Raw genomic sequence first — 18,987 nt, 5'->3', positions numbered from 1 at the left:
AATAAATACTCGGCAAATATGTATTGTTAGATACGCATATATATCTCCTTATATATTTAAAATACATAAAATGAACGTAATATAAATAAAGTATTTTTATAGAGGAATATTTTTAAAAATATTTTTACTTTTTAAAGATATAATAAATAATTAAAAAATAAAATAAATAAAGAAATAAAACAATGTTTTTTTTTATTTTTTACATTGCGCCGGTTGAAACAAATTATGAAAACATGAAAAATATTCTTCTGTAAAAATATTTTCTTTATATTACGCTTATTTTATGCATTTTAAATATATTAGAAGATATATTCGTATCTAACAATAAATATATGCCGAATATTTATTTGTACGTAATAAATAATACATATTATATGACATACAAAATAATAAAGAAATAAAAAAAATTATGATAGCTCGAGTTTTAAATCTAGGATCCCTGGATTACTATTCTTGTGCTTTTCCGTTGCGCTAGCGGCACTGATTAAACATGTGTCTTTATTTAGGGTTTATAACAAACATGAAAATTTCAAGTATAAAAAAATATTACAAGGCGCATTGGACGAAAAGTTCGAATACAGATCAACTTAATTTTAATACAGATTCACCACAAGAAAGGAGATCAAAATTGATGAAAGTCAACCGCAATCTTTCCTTGATAGTGTACTTTAAAAAATTTTAATTAAATTTCATTAAAGAAAATTACTTGAAATTTTTAAGACAGTCGTTTCTTTATTTTTCACAAAATTCAGCTTTTTTGTCATCAAATATTTTTGGTATTTTCAAGAATTTTGTTCACTGAAGATCAATGGCCGGCAAGAGGTCTTTAATTTGAGGCCAGCAAAAGCCAATAAACATAAAAGAAGAAGAAGAAAAGAATTTTGTATTTTTACTTACCGCAATTTCTTATCCAAATGTCAAATCTTTCATCAGTCTTCTGTGGAAAACGAAACAATTTACAGTTCTCTGATTTGATATTATTACAGTTTTTGTATGCACATCTGTCGAATATCGTGATTTTCTTTACATTATTTTTATCCATTTTGATCTACGAAAAGTACCTGCAACAATCGAAAATAAACCGCCAACCGCGAAACGCCGAAAAAGCACGCAATTTCCGCGAATCTCGTGATTTTATCGAAACTACAATTTCGTTAAAACTGTAGATTCGTAAAATCGGATCACTACACACACACACAAATACATACACACACACGTCACACTATTCACAATAATTATTTCAATAACAACGATAAAAAATCGTAAGATATTGAAAATCGCAAACAAAAGCACAATGGGAAATCGTTCTGTGAGACACAGTCTATGTGATCACTCAAGAAGCTTGTGAGCTCGCCGCGATGAGGCAAAACAATTGCGTGTCAATTTCATTGTGCGTTAATTTGTTGAAACGCGGCGCTTTAATTCTTCCGACGTTTCCGCTTCTTTAAAGATCTTATCTTTTCCCGTTTCAAAGATCTTTTCCGCGAGCAAAGTTTGAAAATGGATTATTTAATTTTTATACTTTATAATTTGTAATCCTCGATAATTTCAAGAATTTTCTGTTTGAAAATTATTAATTTTCTGTTGCCAATTTGTTTATTTTTTCGCTTCTTTTCTCACAGACTTTATTCCATTGCACTTTTGCTTAGTTTTCAGTAAACAATTTTTTATCGTACTTACTGAAAATTATTATTGGGAATTATATACTTGTGCAGTGATCTGAATAATCTATAATTTAGTCGAAATTGTAGATTTTTAAAAAAAATCACGAAATTCGCGGAAATTGCGTGCTTTCTCGGTATTTTCCGTTCGCGGTAGGCAGTTTGTTTCCGATTGTTGCAAGCGTTTTTCTTGGATTAAAATAGATTATGACAATGTGTGAAGAAAATCACAAAATATTCGACAGATGTGCATATAGAAATTGTAATAATGTCATATCATAAAATTGTAAATTGTTTCGTTTTCCACAGAAGATTGATAAAAGATTTGACATTTGTATAAGAAACTGCGGTAAGTAAAAATACAAAATTTTTGAAAATATGTACCAAAAATATTTGATGATGATGAAAAAAGTAAACTTTGAGAAAAATAAAGAACTTTTAATTACAATAATGTAATTTTAATTACATTATTCTTGCGATTGACTTAAATCTTCGCATCGTGAATGCAATAATTTCGAAAACGTAATAACGTACAACACATGCTTTTTAAAATAATAATTATTTATTATAATTAAAAATAGTTATTATTTATAATAAATAATTAATTTTTTAAGTATGTCATTATACGTTTCATGTTTTCTACCGCATTCGCAATGCGAAGGTTTTAGCCGATCGTTCGTCTTATCTCGCGTCAATCACGCGCCACGCGCAAGTCGTTTGTTAGATGTCGCGTGTCGTGTTTCTGGCAACATAACTCTTGTGGTCGCGCAGTCTCCGCGGTCCGTCGCTTCGCGTCGAGTCATGTGCTGTTTGCATTCGCGTTTCTTTGAAAGTAATTTTTGGTATCGATAAATCAATAGTGAGTGAATAAACAGTAAACTCGTTATCGTGTAATCTGTATTGTGTCAATCGAGTGTGAGACTAATAATCGAAAAAATTTCGATGTGTCGCGCATCTCTAGCAATCATAACCGTGCAGCAGATAACAACAATACATAGCATGAAGATTCGCTACGCTGCTACAAGGTGAGTGAGCAAGTGGGTAAGCAGGTGAGTGAGTGAGTGAGTGACCGAGAGAGTGTGAATGAGAGATTGAATGAGAGAGTGTATGAGTGTTGCGTAAAAGAGAGAAAGAGAGCGAGAAAAAAAGTGCGTGCGTATGAATGTCTGTCCCTCCTACCCTCCCTCTCTCTCTCTTTCTCTCTCTCTCTCTGTCTCTCTCTCTCTCTCTTACGCACACACTCCGCCATACACACATCGCGTGTAGCAATCAGCTGATTGCAACGTCGGACGGCCGGCGATCCGGAACAACTTTTCATTATTAAAATAACGTTATTTTAAGGAACACGTATTTCTGACGTAATTCTAAGACATTTTCTTCTTTACCAAAATTTTATTTAAAGCATAATTTTATGTTATAAGATAAAATAGTTAGCGACTCATGCGGTGATAATCACCCGTCGGGCGGTCAGCTGCGCCCGCGCTCGCGGCACGCCGCGCCGCTCCTGCCTGCCTTCTGTACCCGACGCGTGATTTACTAACTATTTTTGCTCATAATTCAAAAACTACGCTTCAAATCAAATTTTGGTAAAGGAAAAATTGTCTTAGAATGGTGTCAGGAATACGTCATTTTATAGACGGATCGTTTTTCAGGATCGCCCTGTATATATATATATATATATATATATATATATATATATACAGGGTGGACCATTTTAACCTTTAATGGAGAATAACTCGACCGGTAAGCGAAAAAATAAAAAAAGTTTTATACAAAAGTTGTTTGGCAAGGAGGGGGACGTATGACCATGACCTTGAATTTGACCTTGATAATAATAATTATTATAATTATTATTATCAATATAAAAATAAGGAATACCGAAGTCCACAATCTTGCGGATTTTGAAGGCTCGGAAGTACCATGCTTATCATATTACTTTGACCCAAGCATTATTACCTGCCGATTTTGATCGATGCCTCGAGTTCTGCCGGTGGGCCTTACAGCAGATCGATCGGGACCCTAATTTTTTTAGATTTGTGATGTTTTCCGATGAAGCGACGTTCAAGAACACAGGGGAGTTGAACCGGCATAATTGCCATTATTGGTCCGATACCAACCCGCACTGGCATAGAGCGATTGACAATCAACACCGCTGGAGCCTCAATGTCTGGTGCGGGATTGTTAATGGATACTTGGTCGGTCCATTCTTTTTCGAACGTACTGTGAATGCAAATACGTACCTTGATCTGCTCACAGACCAATTGCCTCATTTGTTGGAGAACGTAGACTTGGAAACCAGGCGAAGGATGTTCTTCAGGATGGTGCACCACCGCACTTTGCACGTATAGTCAGGAGGTTTTTAGATGAAAGGTACCTGAACCGATGGATTGGTCGAGAGGGTCCGATTACATGGCCTCCTCGTTCTCCTGATTTGACGTCACTCGACTTTTATCTCTGCGGCTATTTGAAAGAAGTTGTTTTCGAAGAAGAACCAACAACAAGAGAAGATATGGAAAATCGCATAAGACGAGCTTGTGAAGCGATTCCACGAAATATCTTGCTCAGCACAGTGGCCCATTTCCAAAGAAGGCTCAATTATTGCATAAATGCTAACGGTGCAGCTTTCGAAAACCTTTTGAATAGCTAGATTAACAATAGCAAAGTATGCATTGTGAGAGGCAAGGGGACTCACTTTAAACAAGCACCCCGAGGAGTGAGAGGCAAGGGGACTCACTCTAAACAAGCACCCCGAAAGAGGCAGAATTCTACCACGTCCACGTCGTTGTCTCTGGATAATGCTAAGTGTAGAAGATTATTTAGAAATCCCCGTATACAGATACGATTTTCGCATGAATACACGTACAAGTTCCTTTTGACCTTGAAATGACCTCAAAACATGACATTATCAATCATACATATCCTATTGTAAAATTTCCCGCTCTTTCCGAATCCGAAGTCGAAAATAGGCGTTTCCATTTGAAAAATTTTATTTGACCTTCAAATAACCCCTAAGGTCAAGGTCAAGGTCAAATTCAAGGTCATGGTCATACGTCCCCCTCCTTGCCCAACAACTTTTGTATAAAACTTTTTTTATTATTTCGCTTACCGGTCGAGTTATTCTCCATTAAAGGTTAAAATGGTCCACCCTGTATATATATAAATTTTTAAAACATATGAAATACAATAATTACGGGCATATTGTAAAATTTTTATTTCGTTTTTTTTCCACTTAGTATTTGATTCTTTAGATTGTTCTACCCATCCTCTGATCATTCTGTTTAAGGATTTAGATGGGTAAAGACAATACATCCCATCTTTAGACTTATGGAGCCATGAACAGGGCACTAAATTGATAAGATTTTTACCATCACATGTATATTCGTTTTCAAATTGTATAATTGCATGTGTTTCTTTATTTTTATTGGTACTATTAGGTGAAAAAAAAGAATTCTGCAAACATAGATATATAATACTGTTATATACATATCTATGAATGGGATTACAACTAACATGTACATTACATATAATATATAATGTTAAATTATTTTACATATAATGTATGTACATGTTAGTTCTAATCCCATTCATAGATATAACATTTGTAATGTAATATATACGTTATGTATATTATAATATACATAATATATTATGTACATTGTAATTATATCATATAGCGAAAATGGTTAAATCATTCATTTGTGTTATATGAGATATAATCACAATATAACATATATTGTATTACAACTGTTACATCTATGAGTGGAAAATTGTAATTAACATATACGTTGCATGTAATATTATATGTATTACATATTTATAATTTATGAAATTTAGTCAGCTAAAGAAAGATAAGAAAAAGCTTTCTAGATTTTATAGATTTACAAATGAGTTATATTATTACAAACAAAATTGTACAATAGTACATAAATAAGTATAACCTCAAATACGTTAAACAGATTTATATATATACATTGTTATACTTACGTATTCTGCAAAAGAGATATGAAAATCGATGATTAAATTTTGGAAATCTAAAAATGCCACTAATGATTCACAAAATCCAAAATGCCACTTAACATTACTTCACACACGCGGTAAATCACTCGTCACGTCGTCACTTATGTATACGCAGTCCATTATTATATATAAATCATATATTGTCGTATATACGATTTGGGCGTTCCACTTAACAGTCTTAATGCTTGCGAGTATTATTTATCTTTATTTAATTTTCGATCAACAACAAGGATGAAATGATACTGCAAGCATTGCGAACGTTAAATAGAACGTACTTTATATATATATATATATATATATATATATATATACAGTATTTATATATATATATACACCCTGTATATATATATGAACTGACAAAGAGGTTAGATTCGCAGAAAAACGTTTTGCAGGTTTTACGTATCATTTATGCTTTTTCATTTAACGTGTCAAGAAATTTTCTGGTTCTATTTGCACACACACATACATTAAAAAAGCTGTGAATAAAAATATTAAGAATCAATAATTTATATGTTATTAAAGATTATTCTTATCAAAGATTATTCTTATAAAATTCTTATTCTTATCACAATACAAGATTATGAGTAGTGTCGAACGTGTTCGAAAACATAGAGTATTGAAAGAAGATTCGCAAGAAAATGCGAATTATGTCTCCAGAAAGAAATAATAACATACGTATGTATATAATTGATCATAATTTATATAACATTAATTATAATTATATTACGTCAAAGAGTTAGTTTATTTTTTCTGTAATTGTATAATATGTGTATAATTGTATAATTATATAGTAAGTTTATTGATTTTTATTAATAAATTTAATTTTAAAAATGAGAAATTAATTTAATTTTCTATATTATAAGGATATAATGCTGATGCACAAACTGGTGAACAACAATCTCAACAATATGAAGTTGTAACATCAAATTTGTCTACGTCGACATTAAGTTTTTATCATGCAACAGGATCTATCATTGGTACTTCTCCTTCAAATAATAACGAACATACTTTTAATGCTTCATTACATGAATATAATTTGTCGTCTACAAATTCATTGAATGATTTGAACGACAAAGATGCACCAGACTTTTTACTTACATAAAATTCACGAAATAAATTATTACATGGAAACATAAACAGAAAAATTACTACATGGGCTCTCCGAAATATAACAACATTGACGCATAAGTGTCTAGATGAACTTTTGTTATTATTGAGAAACGAAGGTCATAAAAGTCTTCCAAAAAACAGTGAAACCTTATTATACACTAATAAAGCAGACTAATCTTCGTATAATGTTAGGTAGTAATGGAAAATACGGACTTTTTAGTTATTTTAGTATTGAAGATACATTAGTAAATATCATACCCGTTGATATTTATTCCGAAAGAGATATATTTTTATTAATCAACGTTGATGGTGCATCCATTCATCATAATTCCAAGAAATATGTTTGGACTATATTAGGTTTAGTACATCATCATCAGTATGATGCTAAATCGTTTCTCATAGGATTATATTATGAGGAATCCAAACCAATGTCAGCAAATGAATTTTTGCAAGATTTTGTCGCAGAAGTTAATAATTTGATTAGAAATGAACTAAATATTGGAAATTCTCATTATAATTTTAATATTAAAGCTTTTGTATGCGATACTCCTGCACGTGCGTTTATTAAACGTTGTAAAGGACACGGAGGTTTTTTTGCGTGCGAACGATGCGAAATAAAAGGAAAGACAATAAAGGGAAAAAGAGTATACAAAGGTATAAATTGCATTGAACGTACAAAAGAATCTTTTCGAAATAAACAACAACCACAGCATCATTCTACCAAAGAAAAAACACCACTACTAAATATTACAGAATTTGATATTATTAAATCAGTTTTATTGGATCCTATGCACCTTCTCTGTTTAGGGGTTGCAAAATATTTCTTGCAAATGTTTCTTCAAGGAGATCGGGAACATAGGATTAGCTTGCATAATATTGCATTTTTACAAAACTCCTTACATTCTGTATCACAAGATATCCCAATGGAATTTCAAAGAAAAAATTTTGATCTGATGGATATTGGCAATTGGAAAGCGATTCAATTCAGATTTTTCTTATTATATTATATTAGTTTAGTTTTTTCTTCCATATTACCACGTGACATGTATCAACATTTCATGCTTCTCTATGTCTCATGTCGTCTTTTGTCAAGTGAGAAATTAGCTGTGCAATCTGCACAATACGAGGTCTGTAAATAAAGTAATGAGACTTTTTCGAGATGAACTTTTATTTATAATTTAACTATAATTTAACTCTGTCTTTTTCAAAATAGTTCCCTTGGGAAGCCACGCAGCGCCTAAGACGTTGTTTCCAGTCTTCATAGCAGTGCTGGAACTCAGAAACCCGAATGGCCTTCGGCTGGTCGGTTACAGCCGCTTTTACGTTTTCGGTCGTATCAAAGTGATGTCCTTTGAGATGAGTTTTCAATCTCGGGAAGAGAAAGCTAATATTTGATAAATTACATGTACTATGAACTCTCTTTAACTATCTTTACTCTTATTAATCATTTTTTACCTTTTTACTCTCCCTTGAGGAGGGTGGAGGGGGTGGTTTTAGTATTTATTCATGTAAGGGGTATATAAATACAAAAAATCAAAGCTTGATCGCCAGACTTGACCAGGGTATCTTAGGGTTTCCGGGTCCGCTGATTCCGAATTCGAGGTCCGTTAACCTCTATCACATCAGGTTCAAGGTCATTTGAAGGTCAAATTGAAAAAAAGCCGGTAAAAAATCTATAAAAAATGATTACTAAGTTTTTGGGGCTTCTGAATCTGAATTTGGAGTTTGCTTAACCATTCTCTGCCAATTTAGTGTCATTTCAAGCTTAACTCAGTATCGTTGTAAGGTTAAGATGATAAAAGTGCTGTTCAATGAATTTGGACCGCTTTTTGATTTCTTTATTAAAACGCTCGTTGAGGATAATTGTGAAAAATGGGTGTAATCCTTTAAGGATGCAATCGATTTGATACCTTCAGTACATTTCTTACGTCCTTACAGTTTTATCGTGATCCTTGACTATCGTAACTAATCATAAACATCATGCCAGATGTGGTGTTATGCTAGTATGATGTGAAAGTTACCGCAGGTGTAATAATCTACACTCTGCGTTACCCAGGAACAACGACGTGGACGTGGTAGATGATTGCTCCCTTCGGGGTGCTTGTTTAACGTGAGTCCCCTTGCCTCTCACTGGGGTGCTTGTTTAACGTGAGTCCCCTTGCCTCTCACTGGGGTGCTTGTTTAACGTGAGTTCCCTTGCCTCTCACTGAGGTGCATGTTGAACCTTTTTATTTCATTTGTCACTCTCCTTCTACCTCTTCTTCTTCTTCTTCTTCTACATCCTCTTCATCAGAAACTTCAAAGTCAGCCGCGTCAACCAAAAAATCGGGATAGCTATCACTATTGTATTGGTGAAAATTATCCAAATGTCTGAAATATCCTAAATACCAGAGAACAGACGCTATATGAGCACAACAGCCAACTACTCTAGCTCCATTTTTGCACTGGCAGTACCAACCTTTAATTGGATCGAAGCTCTCTGTTTCATATTGAATCCAAAGTTGGTATTGTTTTGAGGTTGTGTGCCGGGACTGCATAAGAATCCTTAAAATATCTTCCCGTTCTCTATGGACCTGAAGCATGTAATTTTCTTCCTCGTCAATATGTTCTCTGGTATAGGATGCCGCTTGCTTGAGCTGATATACCCCAATCGTTATTCTTTCGAGGTCATTAATCGTCAAATGTGGAAAATCAACAAGTGAAGTTGCTTCTATGTTCTCCCAAATTACCCTTTTTTTAGCCCAACCATTGTTATCAACCATTTTTTGTACATTATTTCCTTTTTTACTCAAAGCAAGCATTCTTTCAGCAATGATGGCATCATCATGGCATGTCGCCGAAACTCTTGGTGGTCTGTAAGCATTGCAGATGGCTGCAACGATTCTTACATAATCTCCAATAAAAGGTATTTGAGAGTTAGGCATGACTTGAGAAAGCATTTTCCATTATTTTACCAGACCGTTCACCGATTCAACCCATCTTATCTTCGTGACTAATCGAGATTCATTTGCACTCTCGGTGTCATGTTGAGATCCACTTTCTAAGAACCGGGGCATCACAGGTATTAGTCCATATTCTTCTAATGTTGTTATAGAATCTCGAAATCCTCTATCAACGACCAATACGTCGTCAGGCATTACCCATTTCAAAAGGGGAGATGCTCTCTGCCGTATCAAGCTATTCAGAATACTGGCATCATTATTTTTCCCATCAGCAAAATAAGGCCCGAATATTTCTAAAATATAGCCAGTTGTGCTTACTAACATCATAGGCTTAACTAGAGGTCTACCCTTATGAACAGAGTAACTCCGACGTTGAAACATGTAGTTATTGCTTTTTTCAATGTATATATATGTACCATCAGCAACAATGATGGCTACATCTTCACCATTTGCAAATAAGGCTTTAGCTAAGTCTCTTGTATGATGATTTATAAAGTATTCCCTGCTGATGTGATCTAAGCCAAGATGAAACGGGACAAACTCGTCCATGAGAGCTTTTCTCGCAGTTTCAATAGCTTTACCTATATACCTTCGTGGCATCTGGAAAAGTGTAGAAAGTATAGAGTATGAAAGACCAGTTCTGAGTTTCATTAACATTATTGCAAGACAAGTTCGTGAACTTCTATTAGCTGTATTTCGAATTAACCCTTTCACATACTCGAAGAGATTATCGAAGTTTGATGCAATTATACCTGTAAGTCTTACGTAGTCAGAATCGCTCATAGCACCAGGAATGTCAAAGTTTATTGATCTTTTTCTAGCAAAACACCTAAGGTCATTAAGCAAAGCACCGACCTTTGAACTAGTCAAGGTTGTCGTATTTGAAACTGTTGGGACTCGAGATTCTTCATCTTCTTTAATGACCTTACCTTTTAAATGTCTCTTACACAATAGAGATTTTCCCTGAATAATTATGCCACGGTTGATGAATATACGCAACCTTGCTTCGAGTGGTACAACGCAAAGCTTGCTTGTGGAATGACAAATGAGGCAACGACTCTTAGCTTTACTCGTTCTTTTGAAAGGCAATGTGATTTTCTGATCAACATCTATTTTTTCACTTGTATCATTTGATTCAACATTGGCCAAGTTTCCCACCAATGTTGAACTACGGTCATTTGATGACGACGCCTGCGGGCCCGCTTTCCCACCCTGACCAGCCGCCGATTCTGGGGTTCCGAATCCCTGTCTCGTAAGTCCACTGCGTGTGGTTGCCATGACGGCATGATCGCCGTAACCCAGGGACTCTGCCGGATAGTGGGACAACTCCGTTGCCCACCGTCACCACGTGGAGGTGCCCTGGTTGCAACCACACGTCAAACAGCCCATTGATTTGAGATCAACAATCCCAAAAACTTAGTAATCATTTTTTATAGATTTTTTACCGGCTTTTTTTCAATTTGACCTTCAAATAACCTTGAACCTGATGTGATAGAGGTTAACGGCCCTCGAATTCGGAATCAGCGGACCCGGAAACCCTAAGATACCCTGGTCAAGTCTGGCGATCAAGCTTTGATTTTTTGTATTTATATACCCCTTACATGAATAAATACTAAAACCACCCCCTCCACCCTCCTCAAGGGAGAGTAAAAAGGTAAAAAATGATTAATAAGAGTAAAGATAGTTAAAGAGAGTTTATAGTACATGTAATTTATCAAATATTAGTTTGCCAGTGACGAATCTTTTCGAAAATGCTGTTACCAAGTGATGGTATTTTCATTATTTTGAGGGATGGTTGGGGGAAACTAGGGGGGTTGGGGGTAGTCCATTTAGGGTGGAATCGACTCAGTTTTTTCAGTAGATACTACAGGAATTTTTTCGAATTTTTTCATCCAAATACAATTTAGGTCGAAAACCGACCTTATCGACCCTCCCCCTTTGTCCAATTAATGCCAATTTATTATAATGAAAGTTCGATAACAATTACTATTCACAATCTCATTCATATTGCAGATGATGTTATGTACATGAAGGAGCCTTTGTTTAAATATTCTGCATTTCCTTTTGAAGATTGCATAGGATTTTTTAAAGGATTACTTAGAAATACACTACATCCTATTTCGCAGATAAGAAGACGTCTGCATGAATTACAACAAGGATGCATGTCACATATACAATTTGATTATCCACTTGTATATTCCATTAGAAAACATGAAATCATACTGATAGGACATCCTGTGGAAATAACTGATCAGAAAATAATATTTTCTAGTGTTAAATTAAAAAATATGACGTTTACAACTTTACATCCTAATAATATCGCAATTATGAATAATGGCACAGTAATAGTAATTAACAGCATTTTTGCCCGAGCTATTAATAATATTGGTGTTGGTGACATTCTTATCGAAGGTAAAAAATTCACTTTTGATGGTGATGTATTCGATTATCCAATTTTATCACGCGAAGTCGGTATAATGTTCATCCGCGAATGTGAAAATAAGATTGAAAGATATTTTGTTAAAGATATTTCACAAAAATGCATTTGTACCGAGTTAAATAATAGAAAGATTATTATAACTTTGCTTCATTTGTAAAACAATTTTATATATTGTAGGCGATTTTATTTTATTGCGAGTTAGATCGCGCGCGCCCTAGACATGAAGTATGATTATTTGAGCATGATCGATAAATTCCGTGCTATGTGACATAGCAGATCGATGTCGAATCAGAGTCGTTACGGATTTGCCAGCCGAAACACACGTGTTATTTACATCGAACCTCTTCCTGACCTAGCTTTGTACTGTTGGAATATCGCTGTGAATATATTCTTCGCATTCAAGTTGCTTCTTGTTAATCGGTCATCCGGACTTTAATTAATTTACATTGCCTATATATATATATTCCTTTTTTTCTTTCCCTTTTTGACATTCCCTCTCCCGCTCGAATCAATTTAATTTGAAAACTCGAGAATTCTTCTCTCTTACTCTTTTTTTTTCTCCCTCAATCGTCCTACATCAGAAGTGGGATCTAGAACCATCGCTCGCACCAGGTGAGCATTTTGTGCCTATAAGAAAACTTGGTTCGCGACTACTATTATGTAGAAATTGACGCGTGAATTCACGATATTTGTCGGCAGCGGTGCGCAGATTGAACCATCGTGCCGGTTTTGCGATCCGACGGCTCGTAATTGTAAAAGTTGTTACGTTGGCCTAATTGCGTAATTATTGACGACTACCGAATTGATTACCGTCTTCGTGATTGACATTGAGACAATAGCTTTGTGCTTTCCGCGAAGTGTGACTTTTGACTTGCAATATTGCGTGCGTTTCGCTGACGCGATATCGGATTGGCAGTGACTTTGTACGTTACGAACTGCCGTTTGAATCGTGTTGTTGTTATTGTGAAGGAACGGACACCTCAAGAAATATTGAACGATCTAACCGTTACCAATTTGAAAGAGATTGCGCGACAAATCAAACAATCCACGGCCGGAACGAAAGTCGAACTAGTGGCGCGGGTATTTTCCGTTGACGAGAATATTTGAACGAGGTGCGAGGTGCATTTGAACGTCTAACGGGTAGCAGTTCGTCGCAAGGTTTGCCGTCGCCGGATTTACACGCACATGCGTCGGTGCAACGTGCAAGCGAGGAAGTAGCGTCGTATTCAGGAGGAACGATAGCGACTCCAGATCACCTTGCGGTTCCACCAGAGTTAATGGCAAGAGAGCTTGAAATATTACGGCGCGAGAAAGCTTTTTTGGAGCGAGAATTGAGTCTTGTCCGACGCGAGGCAAACGTGACGCCTAGCATGGAGAGCAATGTCAATGATCACGTTATTGATTCCAGATTTAACATTCGAAGTATTAGTGACATGGTGAGTGAATCCCATGGCGATTGTGATAATTTTGATACATGGAAAAGACAGATTGAATTTGTGCGCGCGACTTATCGACTTGATGACAATCTGACGAAAGTATTGATCAGTTTACGTTTGAAAAGCAAGGCATTGAGCTGGTTCCATTCAAGAACAGAATATTTGCAATTGAGTGCTATCGAGTTGCTTCGTGAGATGTCTCGAAATTTTAATAATCGACCCAACAGATTGACACTGCGGAAGGATTTTGAAAGACGCAAATGGCGACATGGAGAGACGTTCTCGGAATACTACCATGAAAAAATAATTCTCGCGAATAAAGCGTCCATCGATGAACGGGAGTTAATCGACTAATCGATGGAGTACCGGACGTACGTACGCAGGATCAGGCACGGATGCAGCGCTTCACATCAACGACAGATTTGTTAGATGCCTTTCGAAAGTTATCATTAAACGGCGGGTTAAGAAGCAATGCAGAGCGATCTTCGAAGGGGCAATGGCCAGCGTCATCAACGAAATCATCACGTGAAGGAGAAGTTTCCACGACACGAAATTATTCTATTCGCTGTTATAATTGTGGAGCAACTGGACATCTTTCCAAAGAGTGTAAACAGGAGCAAAAGCGCGTAAAAGGCTCATGTTTCAGATGCGGCAGTTTGGAGCATCGAATAAAGGATTGTTCCAGGTCACAGCCAAGGACGGAGAATACAACAAACGTGATCCAGACGCTTCCGCTAATCGATCCATATTTAGTATCCCTCTCGTATCAGATTGCGGATGATTCAGATAATAACAGTAAATATTCGCTTGAAGCCATGATTGATTCGGGATCTCCGATAAGTTTGATAAAAAATAACTTTGTCCCTGCTCATGCTTGTATCCCGATTTCGAAAAATCAATCTTTTTACGGTATTCACAATACAGAACTAGAGATTTTAGGAATCTTTGAGAAGGTTGTCGAGGTTAATGATATCGTAATAAAAATTCATTTTTATGTAGTACCGAATACCGCAATAACTTGTGCTGCTTTGCTTGGCAGAGATTTTACTTCGTCGCCTTTAGTTAAGATATCACTCGGAGAGAAATTTAGTATCTCGAGAGCAGATTCGACAACTGCCGATAACTTAGATTTTTCGAAACAGATATTTCGTGTGATGATCATCCGTCGTCCGTTACCGAAACATTGAATATTGATCCGCATCTTGATTTTAAGACGGTGAAGCGCGTTGAGCAATTGTACGAGAGCGAGTACGTTGCGGAAACAAAAGATGTAAGTCCTCCGAGAGAAATCGAGATGACTATTAACTTGACACATGACCGACCTATTAGTTTTAGGCCGCGAAGACTTTCATTTGCGGACAAGGGAAAATTGAGTCAGATATTGGACAAATTGTTGCAGGAACAAATAATTCAGCCGAGTAATTCGCCGTATGCTTTCCCGATAGTACTTGTACATAAAAAGAATGGTGAACAGCGGTTATACGTTGATTATCGTGAATTAAATAAAATAACTGTTGTAAATATGTATCTTTATTTGAGTAAAACTCTCTATGTTACATGTAAGAGAACAAAAGGAATACTACAAAAACTGATTTTTACGGTAAGACAGAAAAGATAAGATAGTGCAGCGCTATACAAAGCGCACACAGCATCGCACAACGGCTAATAAAGGAACTCTAACTCGAACTGAATAAACGTCTCACACTCCAACAATAACCGTAAGGGATAATTTTCCAACTCCTTTAATTGATGATCATTTGGATCGATTGCGTGACAAATCTTATTTTTCCAGCCTTGATTACGGAACAGATTTCATCATGTAAAGATTGCCGACGCGTCCGTAAAGTACACTTCTTTTGTAACGCCTCTAGGTCAATTTGAATTTTTGAGGATGCCTTTTGGGTTGACAAATGCTCCGCGAGTGTTTCAGCGATATGTTAACGACATTTTTCGTGATCTAGTCCGAACAAATAAAGTCTTGATATACCTTGATGATATACTGATTGCGACCGAAAGCGTTGACGAGCATTTGAAAATTCTTAGTAATGTTTTCAATTTGGCTCGGCGATATAAGTTACAATTCCGTTTGGATAAGTGTTCATTTTTGTATCGCGAAATTGTTTATCTTGGTTACTTGATTGATAAGAGAGGCATTCGATCCAGCATGGAAAATGTAGAATCCGTTGTTAATTTCCCGGTACCGCGTAATACGAAGGAAGTTCATAGATTTGTGTGTCTCGCTAGTTATTTTCGGTGATTTATTAAAAATTTCTCGATTATAGCAAAACCACTTTATGATTTGGTCAAGAAGAATGCAATCTTTCAATTTGGTCCAGAAGAGAATCGCGTGTTTGAATTATTAAAAGAAATGTCGTCGCAGCCGATTCTCGCTATTTATTCACCAAAATTATTGACCGAATTGCATTGTGACGCTAGTGCAAGCGGATTCGGCGCGATTTTATTACAGAAACAGAACGATGGTATTTTGCGACCTGTATCATATTTTAGCCGCCGAACTACGACGACGGAAGCGCGATATCACAGCTTTGAGCTGGAATGTTTAGCAGTTGTATATGCGATTAAAAGATTTCATATTTATTTATCCGGAATTCCATTCACGATTATTACCGATTGCAATAGTTTTCGTCTCACTTTGAGTAAACAAACTGTTAATCCGCGTATTTCTAGATGGGCGATGTTGTTACAAAATTATGATTTTAAAATAGAACATCGTCCCGGCAAGCATATGTTTCACGTTGACGCATTGAGTCGTTGTAATAGCGTACTGGTTTTAAAAGCGAATACATTTGAGCAGACATTATCAATTCGGCAGGATAAAGATAAGGAAATTCGTGAAATCCGAGATAAATTAGAGAAGGCTGAAGATAAATTTTACTAGTTGAGAGATGGCTTGGTTTATCGTAAATTTAAAAATAAGAAATTGTTATTTTATGTCCCTAAAGGTATGGAGTCTAATGTGATTCGTACTTGTTATTTTATGTCCCTAAAGGTATGGAGTCTAATGTGATTCGTACTTGTCATGACGATTTAGGTCACCTCGGTGTTGATAAAGTTGTCGATAACATAACTAAAGTCTACTGGTTTCCGAATTTGAAAGAGAAAGTGCGTGATTATATATCTAATTGTATGAAGTGTATCGAGTTCTCTCCGACTTCTGGGAAATTGGAAGGATATTTACATAACATTCCTAAAGGAAAATTGCCATTCCAGACAGTGCATGTAGATCATTATGGTCCTTTGGAGAAGACGAGTAAGGGATGTCGATACATATTATCTTTAGTCGACGGTTTTACAAAATTTATAAAACTGTATCCTTGTAAAACAACAAACCGAAGAAGTGATACGGACATTTGAAAGATTATTTTCGTGCGTATAGTAAGCCTAAGCGTTTAATAAGCGATCGAGGAACGTGTTTTACCTCGCAATTGTTTACGAAATTTATGGAAGAAGAGTCAATCCGTCATGTTTTGATTGCCGTTGGTACTCCTCGTGCTAACGGGCAGGTAGAGCGTTTCAATCGGATTCTTACTCCGATGTTAGCTAAATTATGCGAGACGCCGGATAAATGGGATAAAGTATTAGAAGATGTTGAATTTTCCCTTAATAATACATGTTGCCGAAGTACCGGTAATACGCCTAGTCAATTGTTATTTGGCATTGATCAAATGGGAACTGTGAAAGATGAAATTCGTGTCCTTCTCGACCCGCACTCTGACAATGACAGAAACTTGATAGCTATTAGAGATCGTGCGGCAAATGCTATTGAAAAAAACCAGCGTACGAATGAAACTCACTATAATGATAAGCGAAAGCGTGCGACCAACTATAAAGAAGGCGATTATGTTATGATTTGTAATACCGATGTGACTCCAGGAGTGAATAAAAAATTAATTCCGAAATTTAGGGGACCGTATATTGTAAAAGCCGTTCTCGACCATGACCGTTATATTGTTTCGGATATTGAGGGTTCAGGTGACACAGCTGCCGTATACAGGTACGGTGAGCGCGGACCATATGAAAATGTACGTCGACGAATAGATCTTAGGATGTATATATTGTACTACATGGTTTGATAAATCCGTAGCCTTCCAATGAAAAAACCATTTTTTACACGTGAAATCATTTTTATTCTTCAACATAATCTCCATGAAGCAAAATGCACTTCTTCCAACGGTCCTCTAACATTTTGATACCTTTGGAATAATACGATTTCTCAAACTCTGCAAAATAGGCTTCCGTTTCCAATATGACCTCCTCATTGGTGTGAAATCTTTTTCCCTGGAGCCATCTTTTCAAATTAGGAAACAAATAATAGTCGCTGGGGGCCAGATCTGGAGAATACGGTGGGTGAGGAAGCAATTCGTAGCCCAAAGAATCCAATTTCACCACCGCTTTTACGGATGAGTGCGCCGGTGCGTTGTCGTGATGAAACAAGATTTTTTTCTTCTTCAAATGTGGTCGTTTTTTCTTGATCTCTTCGTCCAATTTGTCCAATAATGTAACATAGTAGTCGCCAGTTATTGTCTTCCCTTTTTCCAGATAGTCGATGAATATTATGCCATGCGCATCCCAAAAAACATTGGCCATAACCTTACCGGCCAAACGTTGGGTCTTTGGGCGTTTCGGTCGACTTTCACCCGCTTGCAACCACTCTGCAGACTGTCTATTGGACTCAGGTGTGTAGTAATGGATCCATGTTTCATCAATTGTCACGAATCGACGCAAAAATTCCGTTGGATTACGCTGAAACAACGCCAAAGCACGCTGTGAATCATCAACACGCTGCTGTTTCTGATCAATTGTTAGTGAACGCGGCACCCATAGCACAGACAGCTTTTTCATACCCAAATGTTCATGTAAAATATGGTGCACACGTTCTATTGATATCTTTACGATGTCAGCTATCTCCCTCACTTTAACTCTTCGATCATCCAAAACAATACGATGGACTTTTTTGATGTTTTCTTCAGTGACTGCTTCATTTGGACGTCCTGAACGTTCAGCATCATTGGTGCATGTACGACCACGTTTAAATTCGGCATACCACTTCTTTACTGTTGGAGAAGATGTGCTATAACGTTTATCAAGCCATTCATTGGCTTGATAAACGTTATAGCACATGGCAGTGTTTTTTCCCATCAAAAAACAATGTTTAATTAGAACGCGAAATTCTTTGGAATCCATTTTTTCTCAAATAGCAAAAGTAACTTCACTCTAATGGCTGTAACTTGTGAACCAATCGACGAAATGTCATGAAATTTTGACTGAAAGCTAGTTAAGGTTGGTACTACTGCATAAACATAAACATTTTGAGATAGTCACGCCACCTCTATGTGAGGCTACGGACTTATCAAACCATG

At 36.2% G+C, this 18,987-nt stretch overlaps 1 protein-coding gene and 1 pseudogene across 1 annotated transcript; one reads left to right on the top strand and one right to left on the bottom strand.

The window, feature by feature from the left end:
• The first annotated feature begins 3,700 nt into the window (after nt 1-3,700).
• On the top strand, nt 3,701-4,308 carry LOC145974203 (uncharacterized; annotated as a pseudogene).
• A 13,444-nt stretch (nt 4,309-17,752) lies between these two features.
• Nucleotides 17,753-18,748, bottom strand: LOC145974202 (histone-lysine N-methyltransferase SETMAR-like). Its single transcript, XM_083104016.1, has 2 exons — nt 18,542-18,748; nt 17,753-18,370 (listed from the first exon to the last, which is right to left on the bottom strand). Exons 1-2 carry the CDS (start codon nt 18,746-18,748, stop codon nt 17,753-17,755), a joined length of 825 nt encoding a protein of 274 aa, XP_082960142.1.
• Nucleotides 18,749-18,987: the final 239 nt, after the last annotated feature.

This window comes from Camponotus vicinus, unplaced genomic scaffold, assembly GCF_025532165.1.
Source record: "Camponotus vicinus isolate PSW18456_S1 unplaced genomic scaffold, iyCamVici1.0 SCAF_7, whole genome shotgun sequence".
In the NCBI taxonomy this organism is placed as follows: domain Eukaryota; kingdom Metazoa; phylum Arthropoda; class Insecta; order Hymenoptera; family Formicidae; genus Camponotus; species Camponotus vicinus.
Note: the sequence above shows the minus strand (reverse complement) of the source record. Positions and strands in the feature narration are given on the sequence as shown.

Coding starts and splice junctions, on each gene's coding strand:
- LOC145974202 (XM_083104016.1), bottom strand. CDS start 18,748: ATGTGCTATAACGTTTATCAAGCCAATGAATGGCTTGATAAACGTTAT. Junction 18,371..18,541: donor TGGATGATCGAAGAGTTAAA/GTGAGGGAGATA, acceptor GCGTTGTTTCAG/CGTAATCCAACGGAATTTTT.